The following is a 16,236-nucleotide window of genomic DNA, read 5'->3' as shown; positions in this document are numbered from 1 at the left end:
ATCGGGGGATCTTCTTCTTGATAATCCATTGGATATTGTAAACTCCATTAATTTCTCCTGTGCAGATACTGAAGGGTGCGACGATTCATTGACCAAGACTTACCCCCGCGGGCCTCATAGCTTTTTCCTTCATCGAGCGACACCTGAAGACATAGTAATTATGTCGCCCTAATTGTCCCAGGCTGAGAGTCGTCCGCTAAAAACCACAAGAAACTCACTGATAATTCTTTATGTGTAGTTAAAGTACAAATGTAGGCCTCAAAATGCGACATGAGCAGAGATACGTTAGTCACAAAATAGAACAATGGCGATTGCACGTCTAATAAAATGTGGAATGATCTGAACAACATGACGCTGTTTCTCACTTGATCCTCACTAAATGTGCAATAGATCATGTACGTCGATGGTAAAAACAAAGCTCTGAAAAATGCAGTATAGCAGGGATGTATACATCCCTTTGCTGGCGCCATTTGCGCCAGACGTTTTGCAATACCAAACCTCTTTAGCATACAGTGCTAGAGAAATGTTTTCATTTCTTAATTTCATTTCTTAAGTCAATTTTTAATTATCATTAAAAATTGGACTTGACGTCCCGGTTCTGTTCATAGTACAGCTAGTCCTGCGCACGCCTATCTCCTGGGGAACTGCAGTGCGGTTCGCGATGTCATGTAGTCAGGAGAGGCGCGCATGTCACATGATAGAGGCCAAGCGAAAGTCAACACTTTGTAATCCGGTCCTCTACAACATATCTTCGAGGCTCAGGTACGACCGTACCTTCATCCAGCAGTCGAAGTCTATATTACAGAGGTGACGAGGGTGGACCCTTCCAGTTAGGTCGCGACACCACTGCACTGCTGATGACGACACCAGCGAGGGCCAGGAAGTTCACGTGTATGTTTCGTCAGTAGGGAGCGATCGTCTCGCCCGCGTCGGATTTGGTCAGGTCCGCCAGCGCCGACACTCGAGCGAGCAGCGCCCGCCTGTTGCGCATCTCCTAGAAAGCCGGGGCCGACCGTCTTCAAGTTGCAGCCGGGAGGCACCATGAACCACCTCGCGTCCTACAGTAGGGACTAGTTAATCTGCGATGTGCCGCGTACGTCGAATACATTCTGTTCACAGTCCCGCTGTTTGTCGACCATCCAGCTCAAGAGCATGTGGTGAGTCGCTTGGCCGCCCGACAGCTTTATCAGCGGGAAGACCTCAGAGTGCGGCGACTCCGAGGAGGACATAAGATGGTTGTTAATCCAACGTCCAGCCATTGAAGATGAGGGAGCAGAGGCTGCGGCTCTTGACCATGTCTCTGAACAGCGTCATAGACGATGACGTCTCCGTGGCGACGGCCAGCGGTGCCTCCCGCTGGTAGCCACAGCTGGCGAACACGGACAGCAGAACGGTCAGGTTGCATTCGATGACTGTGACCATCCGGACCGCAAGACGCGTGAGGTAGGCGTAGCCACATGGTCGGCTGGTGGGTTCCTTGAACTGAGGCCAGGAAAGTGGAACGGACGTATCGAACTTCGCATGCCAGGTCTTGGGACGGTCCTGGTGACAGGCGACCAGGCTGTCATTGGAAGTGTAGCATCCTTCGAACTCTGATCTGCTAAACTGGTCTCTGTTGCCGATTTGCTTCGATAAATTCGCTAAGCCCGGCTGTTTTTCCGTGCCGAGGCTCAGGAAACCCTGCGTCAAGTTGATCTTCAGGGTGTTCAGGAGCCGCAAGGTGGCGTCACCCCTAAGATACACCTGGCTGAGTGACAGCTTCTTCAGCGTCTCGTGAACCCCGATCTCTTTCGTGATTTCACCCAAGTTGCGGACTGGAGCCAGACAGCTGCTGACGTGAATTTCGGTGAGTGTGGCTTTCCGCAAAATAACAGGGCCGAGTGAAAAGTGGAGACCTGCTGCGGTGACAGTGGAGGTTACATCAGGCCTCTGCATTTTGACGCTGCCGTTCAGCACGCTGGAGAAGTCGCGGAGATCCGCCTTCTTCAATTCGAAGTCGCACATCTCCAACGTCTTGATCGGCGCGCACCGATCAGCGACGGCGGCGAAGAACGCTGCGAATCCGTGCGGCTTCCCGTTCGTGCAACGCACACGGCGGCTTAGCACGAGCTCGTCGATGGCTGCATTGTGTCTCACCAGGTCGTCCAGCACGTAGCAGGAGTCGACTGTCGCGAAGAGCTCGTCGATGTAGGCTTTGCTCGTGCCATGGTGCGCGTCGCAGTAGAGTATCAGCGCGTCAGCCTCCGGCACGTCGATCCCGTTCTCGAGGAAGACGAGCGTGCACGGGGCCTCGCACCTGACGAACAGCACGCACAGCAAGTGCACGCCAACTCTCGAGAAGTACACGCTCACGATCTCGAGCATGTAGAGCGTGGTCACCGGAGAGCGCAGTGTGTCCATGAGTTTCTTCGATGGGTAGTCGACCAGGTTGTAGTAACACATCTGGCCGTGCATTAGGTTACAGCTCAGGTCAATGCCGTCCCTAATGAAAAGCTGGTTTTGTGAGATGCTCGAAGTGCACAGCTCCGAGAAGTCAATGGAGGGGTGTTTCATGAGCACCCAATAGACCAGCGCCAACGACCGCCTGCGTTGAATCTTGGAGGGGACGCGAAGCACGAGTCCGCACAAGGAATCCAGGGCTAGCCGACTTGGTCTCAGTTCGCGTAGCTCGATGTTGGAGTTGGGATTCAATTCTTTCCGGACGAACAGCTCAGCAAGGAGGAAGCAGCCGTCGACCTCGCTTCCCGCGCGTGACTTGTCGTGATCCACCCGACAATGGGTGAAGATGTTCAGCAGGTGGTGAAGGTTGGGGAAAACCTGGTTGATCGACAGGCACCCGCTGGGATAGCTGATGACCAGGAACGCGGCGTACTTGCGCAGGCGGCCACTCCAGGGTTCAATCTTGCAGACCTGGGAACAAACTCCTGTTGTACAACTCTCTTCATAATGAACTACGACAATGCCCGGTTTCTGAGGCACATGTTACAAGGAAGCATAGCAAGTAGCACGTTCACGTGATGTTCTTCTGCATACGAGCGCACAATTAGGCGCGTTGGCGTTAGTCGAGCGATAGTATTTCAAATGAGCTCTGTTTTAAAGCCTTACCGAACAAATGATACGTTTGTAAGCAAAGAGGCCTGGCTTCCACTAGCACATGTAAAGAAATATAGTAACCGAACACATTGAATCTCCACCTCTTCGCCATTTCCCTCTTTGAAGAATACTGATCGCCAAGTTGCACTCGAAAAATTGCTCCGAAGTATTCATTTCATCTTTTGATAATGTTCACGCCTATTCAATTTGTAGAAAACGTCTTGCCGAACTGAAACTGATAGTACCGTGGTAATCTTTGTGACGGTACAGTGTGCATAATATTTGCTTAAATACTCTTTAACAGTAGTGTATCATTGCGATGGAAGCTACTGCTGCCGTCGACCAATCAGAAGCGTTGCCTACTGTTTCTCGGGGGAGTAGCGAACGCCTGAAAACGCCTCATAGCCTCCACGCCGCTGCAAGATAATTGTGTAACCTAGTCTAGGACGCCACAAACATTCATATTTCTTCACGAACTATTTAAGCATCATTTTCCATAAGACAATGTTAACAGCTTTTTTTCTGTAAATCTCAACATAACGAACAAATAAAGTATACACTTAGTAAATATGCATGCTGATGCACCAGCCGTGAATATTCCGGGTGCAGTAGGAGAAGAGTCCCACGTCATTACGTGAAGCACATCGCACCCTGCATAGCACTGTATTTCGCATTCACATACGCAAGCTGTTTCGGGAGGGCAATTCACAAAAAAGTTGTGACTATATAAACGGTATAGTTCTGTCTTTGCCGTGTATTGACCATCGTTTAAGCAGTGACCATTCTTGGGTACTGTCAGCATAAATTCAAATGCAAACAAATCGATACCGCCTGGGCTGCATTATTGCGTTTCCGGCTGTGCCTGCATTTGTAACGGTGACATACTTCAAGCTCCACTATGTGCTATCTGAGTAGAGACAATTCTCAGAGTGCAGCTACGGAACAAATGCGCATAACAACCCTTTTTATTACAAGGAACAAGTGTTCCGATTAGGTTTTTCTTGTTCTGACCGATCATTTAGCTTGAACTACGAGTTAGAATTTCGCGGCAACATCTCCGGCACCTAGGACGATGATAATGCCGGCACGATCGGAATGGGACTACCTCGGGCGAGAACGGACACCTCGTGCTCAGCAAGAGAGCGTCATGAATACGTACTGAGACGATGCCGCGTGTGACAGAGGTTTCATTCGTCCCAGCGAGCGAAGGAGCTGAGAGTAAGGGAAGGGCCTCACGCTTCCTCTGGAGCGTCGCCGTCGCCTCAGGTCCATCGGCATCGTCGACCACGGAGTCCGATCGCCTCCAGGTTCGGACGCAGTGCTGGTCGAAATCCCTGGAACGGAGCCGAGCTGGTTGCTGCGTCGTGCGTCTCGTGGTTCAGCGAGCATCCGCACGATTTCGTGGGAGCACCTTGCTGTTGGCGCGCGGTTGCTTCACGAGGCGTGAGACCGAAAAGGACGAGGAAGCGAAATAACGCTAGGTCAAGCTGTGCGCCTGTAAACTATGTCTACGTGAAATGACAGACTCGCTCGTGAAAGCTTCCCTGGATGGCTCAGTAGTACTCTTTTGCCGGTCACGACGTACGGCTCCTCATAGAAGTACATAAACCTCTGTCTGAATTATGTTTCTAAAAAGAAAAAGATAATCAGTATTGTTGAGTTGTGACTCCCAGCACCTGTAACACCACTCGAAGTCTCAATGGTGTCTATCAAGGTACCATGAAGTTGCAGTTAAAAGATTTAGGATGCCGCTTACTGCACTTAAATATTTATTTGCAGCTGGAAGGTCCGACGCAGTCCCCTCTCTGTTATTTCTGCAACGAACGAGATACATTTGATTATTTATTAATGTTATGTCGTTGATTCTCCCTACAAATAAAAGACGTCTTTAGGCTGTTTCACCAACTCAGATTTTTACTTATTTCGCCAGTTATACTATCTATCTATCTATCTATCTATCTATCTATCTATCTATCTATCTATCTATCTATCTATCTATCTATCTATCTATCTATCTATCTATCTATCTATCTATCTATCTATCTATCTATCTATCTATCTATCTATCTATCTATCTATCTATCTATCTATCTATCTATCTATCTATCTATCTATCTATCTATCTATCTATCTATCTATCCATCCATCCATCCATCCATCCATCCATCCATCCATCCATCCATCCATCCATCCATCCATCTATCTATCTATCTATCTATCTATCTATCTATCTATCTATCTATCTATCTATCTATCTATCTATCTATCTATCTATCTATCTATCTATCTATCTATCTATCTATCTATCTATCTATCTATCTATCTATCTATCTATCTATCTATCTATCTATCTATCTATCTATCTATCTATCTATCTATCTATCTATCTATCTATCTATCTATCTATCTATCTATCTATCTATCTATCTATCTATCTATCAGCTACAGGTGTGTTTGCCTTTCAACGCGTTGTTTAGTATGCAATACAAAGTGATTTCTACCATAATTTTATATTGTCGATCTTTTTTTTTCTTGGGCATTCTCATGCAATTTTATTTCATTCATCATCCAGTGAATTTTGCATGATTTCTCTTGTTTCTTTATTTAAATCTTTTATTGGTTTCAATTTATTCCATGTATGTAATCATTTTTTAAATGTACCGCCAGCTTTTTGGCCAATCTGCCGTTTCGTTATGGGCTTTAATATAGATATCAGCATGAAGCCGCGCGCTCGAAAACACGCGATTTGCAAAATTCTTTATGAAGATAGTGACAGGGTAAGTTGTTGCTTGGCAGTTAACAACAGCAAAGTAAACAGAAATGGAAGAGTTAAACGGAAACTCGGGCTCGTTGGAAGCGTGATATTAGAAAAAATCAGCGTTGCACTATAGGCGAAGCATTGATAACGATATGAAAGCGTAAAACAAGTACACAAACAAGTTTCATCAGCAGCATTTAGTGCAGGAAATTTTCGCTTTACAAATAAACAAGCATAGTGTCACACAGGCACTGCCATACATGATCCAATCTCACTCGTAAGGTTGGACCTCGTTTTCTGCAAAAACGACACGGGCTGAAGTTGTCATATAATATATTCTTCTTCTGCTTTTGCGGCCTCACGTGAAATCGGAAGGTCACTCCCAGGTGCGACTTCCGACATTTTTGTTTAATCATATCAAGAAGCTCACGAGACAGCCAACGTTTCCGTCCTCTGGATGGCCTTGTTATTTTTTTTTGTGTTTGGGAAGTGTATATAATATGTTGGTTTAAAAATGTTAATGAAAGCGGAATATGCAGAATCGCTGTCTTTTGTCCGGTAAACGCTGTCCCAGACATGCTAAGTAATGGCAAGGCGAAAGGCCTGAAGATTTGATGACGTAATTTACTGAACATAAACAGGTTGCCTACTTTTCCGAGTCGCATGAGGATTTTACTTACTAGCAAAATAATATATATAGATGTTCACTATATCAGTGTACCCAACGTCTACCTCTGATGATTCTATATCTATGTTTGATTGAACACATCTGATAAGGATGCGCCGTCAACTGTCACACGTGTCGCTGCAGATATTGTATGTGAAAATCCGCAAGTTGTAATTAAAGCCTAGAAATACTTCTGGGGCTGGGAAGATGAAACGATGTTTATATTGACGTCACCTCCTAAAACAGGATTTATTTCTTCTTCTGTTGGATAACTGAAAGCTTTTCAAGGAATACAAAAAAGTGGGTTGCATCACCTGATGGTAGCCAGTACACAACGGAGAACAAATTTTTACGGTTTTATGTTGTTCAAACCTCATAGTGAGAAGTTACATCTGTAAAATGTCGACAGGTTGAGCAACAACATCATCTTTGAGCAAAATCGCAACGCGTTCCCATCGCTTATCCTGATGACTGCGGAAAAAAATCGATAACCAGATAGCTGGAACAAACACGACGTGGACATTAACCAAGTTTCGGTCAACATTATGGCAGTAAGTGGTTTTCCGAAGCTGTGGACTAAAAGGGCCACGTGATCTGCCTTACTTGCGAGAAATGAACCACTTGGATGAAAAAAACGACTTTGCTGGATTTTAGCTGATACAAAATATTTTACTCGAGAAGGCACACAACTGATATTTGAAAAAGGGAACCCCAAGAAAATGCTCACATTTGTTATTCCTACGTCATCTTCTGCAAGTAATCAAAGTGGGCAACGGGAACAGCTCAGCTACCTTCAGATTTTCGGGTCAATACGGAACTTGCCATTACGATACGAAGCATATTTCCAGCCGGGTGCTTTCTTTTTGCAGTTCACCGCTCCATACATGCGCTTCATAGCTGGACATAAGTGTTTGCTTGTGTAAATCGCAGTGCCGGGCTCGAAATCTATACCTTCAGTTGTCAGTCTTCTTTTTTCTAGCTTTCTCAAGAAAACAGTCAGGCTTAGTCCTGTGCGTGAACTGTACCACATTATTAGGGCTGTCAGCGTGGCCTGTAGTCGTCATCCGGTGGCAAGCTTCAACATCACAATCCTCAAAGGGTATATCAATTGCATCTGCAAGTTTTCTGGTTATTTCCAGGGTGGTTTATTTCGACTTCAAAGGTGCACCTTTGATTTCGACGTTGAAACACCTGGTATGCTGTTCATTTCGCAAGCGTTACTCCATGATCCTCGAGTTTTGCGAGCAGGGCATCTGTGTCCTTTTCCAGACCCACCACTGTATGAATGCTGCGCAGACCAATAGTAATGCTGCGACCAAGATGCCGCACAAAGCAATGAAGAATGGCACGTTGTTCGTTCAATTTGTTAATGACACGTTGATTAACTATAACATATTCATTGAAGGTTATGCAGAAGTTCACGTTTATTACTGGACGGAGCAAACTCAGAGCGGGTTCAGGTGGCATGTACTGTAAAGATTACTTCACTTGCGGATTATGCAAGTGAAGGCTTGCACAAGTTAGGCTTCAAAAAAAAAAAGAAAACAAAAAACATAAGTGCATAAACAAAAAAATGCTGCACTTCGCTATGCCAATTTCTGAAGCAATTTCGTGCTGACAAATTCAGCTATCATGGAGGGAATCCCGCTAAATGAGATGGGATCTTCTTGGCTTAAAAAAATTAACACTAGTAACCCTAAAATTTAGGCGGGACCCTCAAACGCAGAATTCAAGTTAGTCTGCTCAAACCATCCGCATTGCTATGCAGATTTCGCGTCTTATATCTAACGGAGAAGTTGAACTCTTGGAGAGTGAGACTCCATCGGAGCAAGCGGCCATTTTTGTGTGACATTTAATTGAGCTACGTCAGAGGACAGTGGTCGGTCTCGAAGATGAACTTCGCTCCGTACAAGTAACACTACTTCTGGGCGGCCCAAACTAAACAAGCGCATTCCTTCTCTGAAGCGCTGTAGGCTTCCTCTCTTACATTTAGTTTACGGCTGGCATAGAGGATAGGATGCTCCTCGTTATCGTCGCCGACCTGACTAAGTACCACGCCCATACCTCTGTCGCTTGCGTCGCTTTCAACTATGATTTCCTTTGTGTAGTCTGGCGCGCGAAGCACAGGACGAGAAACCAATAGCGTTTTCAAACTTCGGAAAGCATTCTCTTTGTCCTTATCCCAGCGTACGCTGCTTGGTGCTCCCTTTCTGAGGGCGTCCGTTAATGGACTTGCCATTTGCGAGTAATTCGGAATGCACCGTTGATAGTACCCCACAAGTCCCAAAAATGAACGAAGGTCTGTTTTCGGGCGCGGGGTTGAGAAAATTGTCCAATCGTAGCTATGTTAAGCTCGGCCGGCCGTCTCATGCCTTGGCCGACAACATCGCCCAGATAAGTAACCGGTGAACAACCAAATCTACAATTTTCCGCTTTCATCGTTAAGCCGGCTTCCCTCAACTGTGAGAACACCTGTTTGAGGTGCGATACGTGTTGTTCCCAGCTGTCCGAAAATATTGCTACATCATCCAGATATGGCAAAGCAAACTCCTGCAAGTCTTTTAGGACAATATGCATTAACTTAGAGAAGCTAAACGGGGTGTTCTTCAGCCCGAAGCTGAGTGCGAGAGGGCGAAAAGTGCCTACAGGTGAGATGAATGCGGCATAGCGGCTGGCACTTTCTGAAAGGGGAACTTGCCAGTACCGCCGCACGAGGTCTACAGTTGAAATGTATTTAGCAGCGCTAACTCTTTCATTTCGTTCCTCAGTGTTGGGTATCGGGTACAGCTGATCCCTAGTGATGGTATTTAACTCCCTGCAGTCAACACACGGACGAGGGTCCTTGTTAGGGGTTTCTACCAGTATTAGCGGTGACGTGTAGTCACCCTCAGCGGGCTCAATAACTTCCAACTCTAGCATGCGCTGTATCTCTGCCTCCATAATTTCTCTCTGTCTTGGAGACACCCTGTAAGGCTTTGATCTTACGGGTTCGGTTGATTTCAGCTCTATTTCATGCGTTATTAGTTCGGTTCTACCTGGCCGATCGCTGAATCTGTCGAGATATTCCCCTAACACCTCTTTTAGCTCATCTAGCTGCTCGGGTCTTAGAGCGTGCGAGCTTACCGAATGTTTTACTACTTCTTCTAGGCCAATTTCAGAGTTGGAGGTCAGCCTATAGTCCTTAAACTTGGTACTAGTGCCATCCTGCTCTTTGATAGTATAGTTAACGACTCCGCTCCGCTCTATATACGGTTTCATCAAATTGCAGTGATATATCCTCACCTCCTTCCTGCGACCGGGCTTTTTCAGAGCATAGTTAGTATCTGAAAGTTTGTGCAACACTTTAACGGGCCCGTCCCAGTGAACTTCTATCTTGTCCTTTCTTGAAGGTTTGAGGATCATTACGTGGTCTCCGGCGTTGAACGTACGAAGCCTGGCATTCTTGTCGTGATAGAATGTGGCGTTCTTTTGCGTCACTCCCATGTTCTTTTCGACTAGTTCTTGAGTTGCGCTTAGCCGTTCCAGCAAATCTAGCACGTATTGAACCACTGTTGGACTCTCTCTTCTTTCTTCCCACATCTCTCTGAACATTCTCAGTGGAGAACGGAGTTTCCTCCCATACACTAGTTCTGCTGTCGAGAACACTGTAGCCTCATGTGAAACCATTCGCAAAGCAAACAATGTTGCCGACAGACAGTTCTCCCAGTCCTCCTTGTGCTCGTAACAGAGCGCACGCAAAACTCGCTTAAGCACCGAATGCCACCTCTGTACACTGTTTGACTGAGGGTGATAGACAGAACAGTGTATTAACTTTACCCCGCACTTTTGCAAGAATGTGGAAGTCAGTGCGCTCGTGAATACTGACCCTTGATCTGCCTGAATTTCGGCTGGAAACCCAACTCGTGCAAACACTGTCAAAAGCGCGTCTGCTACTTCGGTGGAGCTGAGCTCTTTCAAAGGGATTGCTTCTGGAAACTTGGTAGCCGGACACAGCATGGTAAACAAGTACCTGTAGCCCGATTGTGTTTTTGGAAGAGGCCCTACCGTGTCTATTACAAGTCGTCTGAAAGGCTCTGTTATTAAGGGCACTACCTTCAGTGGAGCTTTCCATATCTCTCCTGGTTTACCAGAACGCTGGCAGGCGTCGCATGATCTTACAAAGTTTTCTACGTCTTTGAAACAGCCAGGCCAGTAGTATTCCATCAGCAATCTTTCCTTTGATTTGTTTATGCCTAGATGGCCGGACCACCTATTTCCATGACAGAGACTCAAAAAGTCCTCCCTGTACGTAGTAGGTGCGACTAACTGATCTAAAATCACACCCTTTCGATCTCTGTAGTGCCGATACAACAATCCTCCTCTCTCATGTATCGTGACGTTGCGCATAGCAATGCCGTCTTTAGCTGTGTGATGTAATTTAGCTAAGGTCTCATCATTCTTTTGCTCGGCTGCCAGTGTCTCTCTATCCATACGTAAGAGCTGATCAAAGTTCTTTGAGGCCGGTGATAATAACGACCCTGTCTCGCTTGCGATTGCGTCAGCTTGCTCTTCCTGCAGGCTTGAACTTTGACACTCTAGTGCTACGCTCTCATTGAGCTGGTCAGCTGGCAGGCTTCCATCAACTGTTTTTTATCACTCGAGCCTAGCTCGGATTCGGTTATTGCAGTTATCTCCTTTGCTACTTCCGCTGTAGCAGCTTGTGCATTTTCGGCCGAAAACGACGCGATTTTACGAGCTTGGCCTCGCGTCAATGCCTGTACTACGCCCTCTCCCAGTTCAAGCCCTTTTTCACGCAGTAACTGATTTGAGCGATTCGAAAAGGTGTAAGGGTACTGCAGTGACAAAAATTTGGAAACTGCAGCCTCGGTCTCTAGGTCCCCGAATGGTCCACAGATTTTGGCTTTGGCCATGGGCAGACATACGCTGTGTTCTTCTACAACCCATTTGATCCATGCTACTTCTCTGGTGAAGTCATCTACCGTCACGTAAGACGGATGCACAATGTCCATCGTGGCGGCACTGTCTCTTAGCACTCGGCATGGTTTGCCATTACCTTGCAGGTCGTGAAGATAGGGGCTTAAAAGTTCCATATTCTCGTCTTTTTCCTCTACGCAGGAAAAGAACTACGCTAGGCTTCCCGCAGTTTATAGCTATATGTCGCAGTTTGTGGCATTTATAAGAGCGGATCGGCCTAAAAGATTCGAATTTTCTTTTCTGTTCCTTTTGTGCGGTTTCCCCGTTAAGTTTCTCCTCGCTTTTTTCTGCGGGCTCTTCCTCCACGTCTACAGGCTCCGATCGTCTAGTCTGCGAACCCCTTTTGCACGGAAAGGGTTTCCGCGGTCCATTTCGACCATCCCAATTTCCGTCCTCGGCGTTCAACTTTCTACGGGTTGCGTACTCTTCGGCTAATTCAGCCGCCCTTTCCACAGTGTTTACATTCCCTCTGTCTTGCACCCACAGTTTCACAGTTTGGGGGATGGTTTTGTAAAACTGCTCTAGACACATACATTCAATGATCATGCTTCTGCTGTAGTACGCTTCCGCGCTTTTCAGCCACTCGACTAGGTTGGCCTTCAAGCCATATGCAAACTCCGGATACCCCTCGCTATCTTTCTTGCCTGTGCTTCTAAACCTTTGCCGAAAAGCTTCGGCTGAAAGGCGGTATTTCTTCAGGAGACTAGCCTTACCTTTTGCATAATCATATGCATCCTGTGCACTCAGTCTGGCGATTGCTTCCGCCGCCTCACACGGCAACATAGACAGCAACCGCTGTGGCCATGTACTCGGGCCGAAGTTAATCTTCTCGCAAGTCCTTTTAAAATTGCTCGTCCTCGACTCTCCGTCGTTGCAGCGGAGTTTGACGAAGTCGCCATTGTAACTAAACGGGCTCGGCGGACCAGCTGTTGTTCCCGACCTCAAATGGCTTTAATAGCCTGTCCATGCGGTATGATTTTTCCTCACTTGATCATCCCAGAGCCCCTTGATTTCCTTGAGACAACTCCGAACGTTTGCTTTCAACTTCAAGTTGCACTTTTCTTAACTCACGTTCCTTTCTCTCTCTGTCCCGTTCTTCTCTTTTTTTTTCAGAAGTTCCAGCCCCATTTCAATTTCCTCCTCACTGGCCTGTTCGGAAATTAGCTGCAATAATCCCGATTTTACCATTTCCTTGCGTACGTCTAGGCCCAGTTCCTCACCAACAATCAACAATTCGTCTCTCAGCAGTCACCTTAACTCCATGATTGCTGCGTTACTCCCTTGATCCTGCTCGCTAAATCTAGCTAGGAAAACACAACCTAGCTAACACTCAACAATCTAGCTTTCCTACTGTTCTAAACAGAACAACCACAAAATGAAGCCTAGAGAGTCAAAGCAAGAACCAAGCACTCACCGCAGTCACATGCACCACGTCACAAAGTCCATCTCACCGCTGTCAGCCAGTTGTTATGATTGGGGGTTCAATACCATCACTCGTGATCCGTTGTCAAGATTGGAGTCGGGCATGAATTAGAAGGTAGCTGGCCCATGCCATCGTCCAACTTATCCACGCTGAGGGCGTTGATGAAGGGAAGGACTGCTTCTCATCGAGAACGAGGAATATGGGTTTATTTACAGTATTTATATCAGTCTAACATGACTGTTTGAGAAAGTACATCAGTCTAACAAGACTGCTTGAAAGAGAGTGTCCGGAGCAGCCGCACAACAGCGGTTTTTAAACACTAAGTCCTCTACCGATAGCCAGGTGACGGAAACGGCCATCTAAGCACGGTAGGCGAGTTGACCAGGCACCGTAGGGGAGAACGAGGCACCGTAGGGGAGAACGAGGCACCGTAGGGGCATTTATTCCCCGAACTGCAGCGCGCCCGCCGGCCGCCCATTGTCTGGCGTCTTTGTCGGCGCGTGGGAAGGGGTGTCAGTTGAAGTTCCCGCGGCTCAGTAACAATAGTTGGTCCGCCGAGCCCGTTTAGTTACAATGGCGACTTCGTCAAACTCGGCTCCAACGACGGAGAGTCGAGGACGCACGTATGGTTGTTCACACACAGTCCACTTAGTCACGCCGTGGCTAGAGGTGTGCGGTGACGCTCCCGGAATGTTGCCGCCATAGTCGCAACTGGGTGGCAAAACTTGCACTGCAGCTGGCCGTTCTTAACAGCACGCGCGATGCAAGACCTATTTTTAGTCGCCGAGCCCAAAGCTTCGAACGAGGAACGCGTCGAGCGGGTGATCAGGCAGGCACATCTGACCTTTTCGGCGTACCTGCGCGGCGGTTGGTTCCGAGATTTAGAAGAATTGGCCGCCGAGGCAAAGCACATTCAAGGCGACATTCTCGCCGCGCGAGCCTATCGCCCACCGCCGCCCGCCAGCGAGACCCTTGAGCCACGCTGCGCGTGGGGAGGGCCTGTGCCCCTTCCCCAACGGCAACCACACGGCCAAGCTGCCTTTGCGGCAACAAGCGGATGTGCTTGGGAGCTGAGCGCGCGCGCTCTAGATCCCTACACGTACGGGAGGCGGGCAGCCTGTGCTGCACCAACGCCTGAAATGCATGCGCAGGGACTCACTTCGGCCCAACGCATCGCAGAGGCAGACGCTCGTGACAACAGGCCCTTTGGTCAAGCAGCGAGTCGACCCCGGCAGGGAGCTGAGGCCGCTCCGCCTCGGGAAAGGTACCGCGGCAGAGTGCGCTGTTTTCGCTGCCAACAACGAGGGCACATAGCAAGGGACTGCGTCGCGCCCAGGCCTCCTGCAAGGTCGGGAAGCGGGAGCGCGGGTCACTCGTGAAGGAACGAGTGACCGAAACCTTGCTTGTCCCCTCTGCGTACTGAGCAGGTTGTGTTGCTGGTGCGCAAGCGCCCTTTATTCCGGTGACCATTGTCGGCCGCGAATTTCCTGCGCTGCTGGACATGGGCGCAAGCGCTTCGTTGTTCGGCGAACAGGTGTTGTCCCACTTGCAGAAGTACTCAGTGCGCTTGCGGGATTGCCGAACGACATTCAATCTTGCGAAAAGCGTGGCCCATTCGGCGGACGCCGCGAGACAGACTGTCAGGTGGGGAGAGCAAATGAGACGCAGGAGTTTCGTTCATCTCCCCGGGCTCAGTGTTCCTGTGATTCTCGGAAGGGACTTTCTCCTTAAAACAGGAGTCGCTGTGGACATTGCGAATGGCGGCTATCGCGACGGACCGTTCACGTTGCTAAAGCCGTTCATCAGCCCGCCGGCGTCCGATCTCGCCTGTGCAGATGGGGCGTCGGACAAGTGTCGCGCGCCGAGTTCGGGGGCAAGCCCTCGAGCTGTGCACTCGCCTGCCAAGACTCCCCTTTGGGAACGATAGGCACGGCACGAACCGCGTCGCGCGCAGAATTCAGGGGCAGGCCCCTGCACTGTGCGCTTGTCAACTCAAAGTCCCCATTGGAATCGAGTGACACGGCACGAAGGGGCACCATATCCTCTGACCGCCTGTGCGGTTCATTTGGATGATACACAGAAGGCACTGTTATGCTAGCACGAAGAGCTCTTCACCGATCAACCTGACTGTACCGATTTGGTGAGCCACGCGATCGAAACTGGAGACGCGCTTCCCTTGAAGTGTAACCCCCGGCCCGTCAGCCTGGCCAAGAGGTAGGTGATCGATGGCTTGCTGGACGAGATGCTATCGGCCGACATTATCCGCCGCTCGTACAGCACCTGGGCGTCTCCAATTGTGTTGGTGCCTAAGAAAGATGGCGGTCATCGCCTGTGCGTAGACTATCGCCGTCTGAACGGAGTGACTCGTAAGGGTGCCTATCCGCTCCCCACGATTAACTCCATCGTAGGAACCCTGGGCAGTGCGAGGTGCTTTACTACGGATGCCTCCAAAGGTTACCTACAGGTCCGGAGGCCGCGTTCACGTCCCACAGAGGGTTATTTGAGTTTACTTGTATGCCTTTTGGTCTTTGCAACGGTCCTGCGACCTTTCAGAGACTCATGGACCGCGTCCTCGGGGAAGCAAAGTGGTCATACTGCATGTGCTACCTCGACGACATCGTGATTTATTCACGAACCTTCGAAGAGCACGTGGCGCATGTTGGCGATGTGCTCGAGAGGGTGAGGGCTGCCGGGATGACTTTGAATCCTGCGAAAGCCCAACTAGCGCAAACCCGAGTTCAGTTACTGAGGTTTACGCTGGGCGGAGGCTCCATTGAGCCGGACGGGGAGAAAGTTCGGGCAATCCTCGATTTCCCCGCGCCCAAGGACGTACGTGGCCTTCGCCGCTTTTTGGGAATGGCCAACTTCTACGGGTCATTCATTCCGTCCTGTGCCCGAGTGCAGGCACCCTTGAGCAAGCTCTTGGGTAAGTCGGCCGCGTGGCAGTGGGGACCTGAGCAGCAGCAGGCCTTTTGCCAACTGTCTAGCGCCATTGCGGAGACAGCGCAGCTCAGTCTCCCCGACCTGACCAGACCGTTCGTTGTCCAGACCAACGCGAGCGATCTGGGTTTAGGAGCAGTCCTCCTACAGGAATACGATGGTGTGTCGCAGCCGTTGGCCTTTGCCAGCCGCTCCTTGATTCCGGCAGAGAGGAACTACTCCGTGACCGAGAAGGAGTGCCTCGCTATCGTGTTTGCACTACGTAAATTCCATGTCTACCTTGATGGGACGAAATTCGTAGTGCAGACGGACCACAGTGCGCTCAGTTGGCTGATGCGGCTCCGCGAGCCTGCGGGCCGGCTGGCGCGCTGGGCTCTCCTG

General features: G+C 48.9%; 1 protein-coding gene across 1 annotated transcript; it reads right to left on the bottom strand.

Annotated features, from left to right (window-relative positions):
- Window positions 1-220: 220 nt before the first annotated feature.
- On the bottom strand, window positions 221-4,471 carry LOC135914953 (uncharacterized). Its single transcript, XM_070528244.1, has 2 exons — window positions 4,253-4,471; window positions 221-2,910 (listed from the first exon to the last, which is right to left on the bottom strand). Exon 2 carries the CDS (start codon window positions 2,551-2,553, stop codon window positions 1,240-1,242), a length of 1,314 nt encoding a protein of 437 aa, XP_070384345.1. The 5' UTR covers window positions 2,554-2,910; window positions 4,253-4,471; the 3' UTR covers window positions 221-1,239.
- Window positions 4,472-16,236: the final 11,765 nt, after the last annotated feature.

Source organism: Dermacentor albipictus, unplaced genomic scaffold (assembly GCF_038994185.2).
Source record: "Dermacentor albipictus isolate Rhodes 1998 colony unplaced genomic scaffold, USDA_Dalb.pri_finalv2 scaffold_11, whole genome shotgun sequence".
NCBI lineage: Eukaryota > Metazoa > Arthropoda > Arachnida > Ixodida > Ixodidae > Dermacentor > Dermacentor albipictus.
Note: the sequence above shows the minus strand (reverse complement) of the source record. Positions and strands in the feature narration are given on the sequence as shown.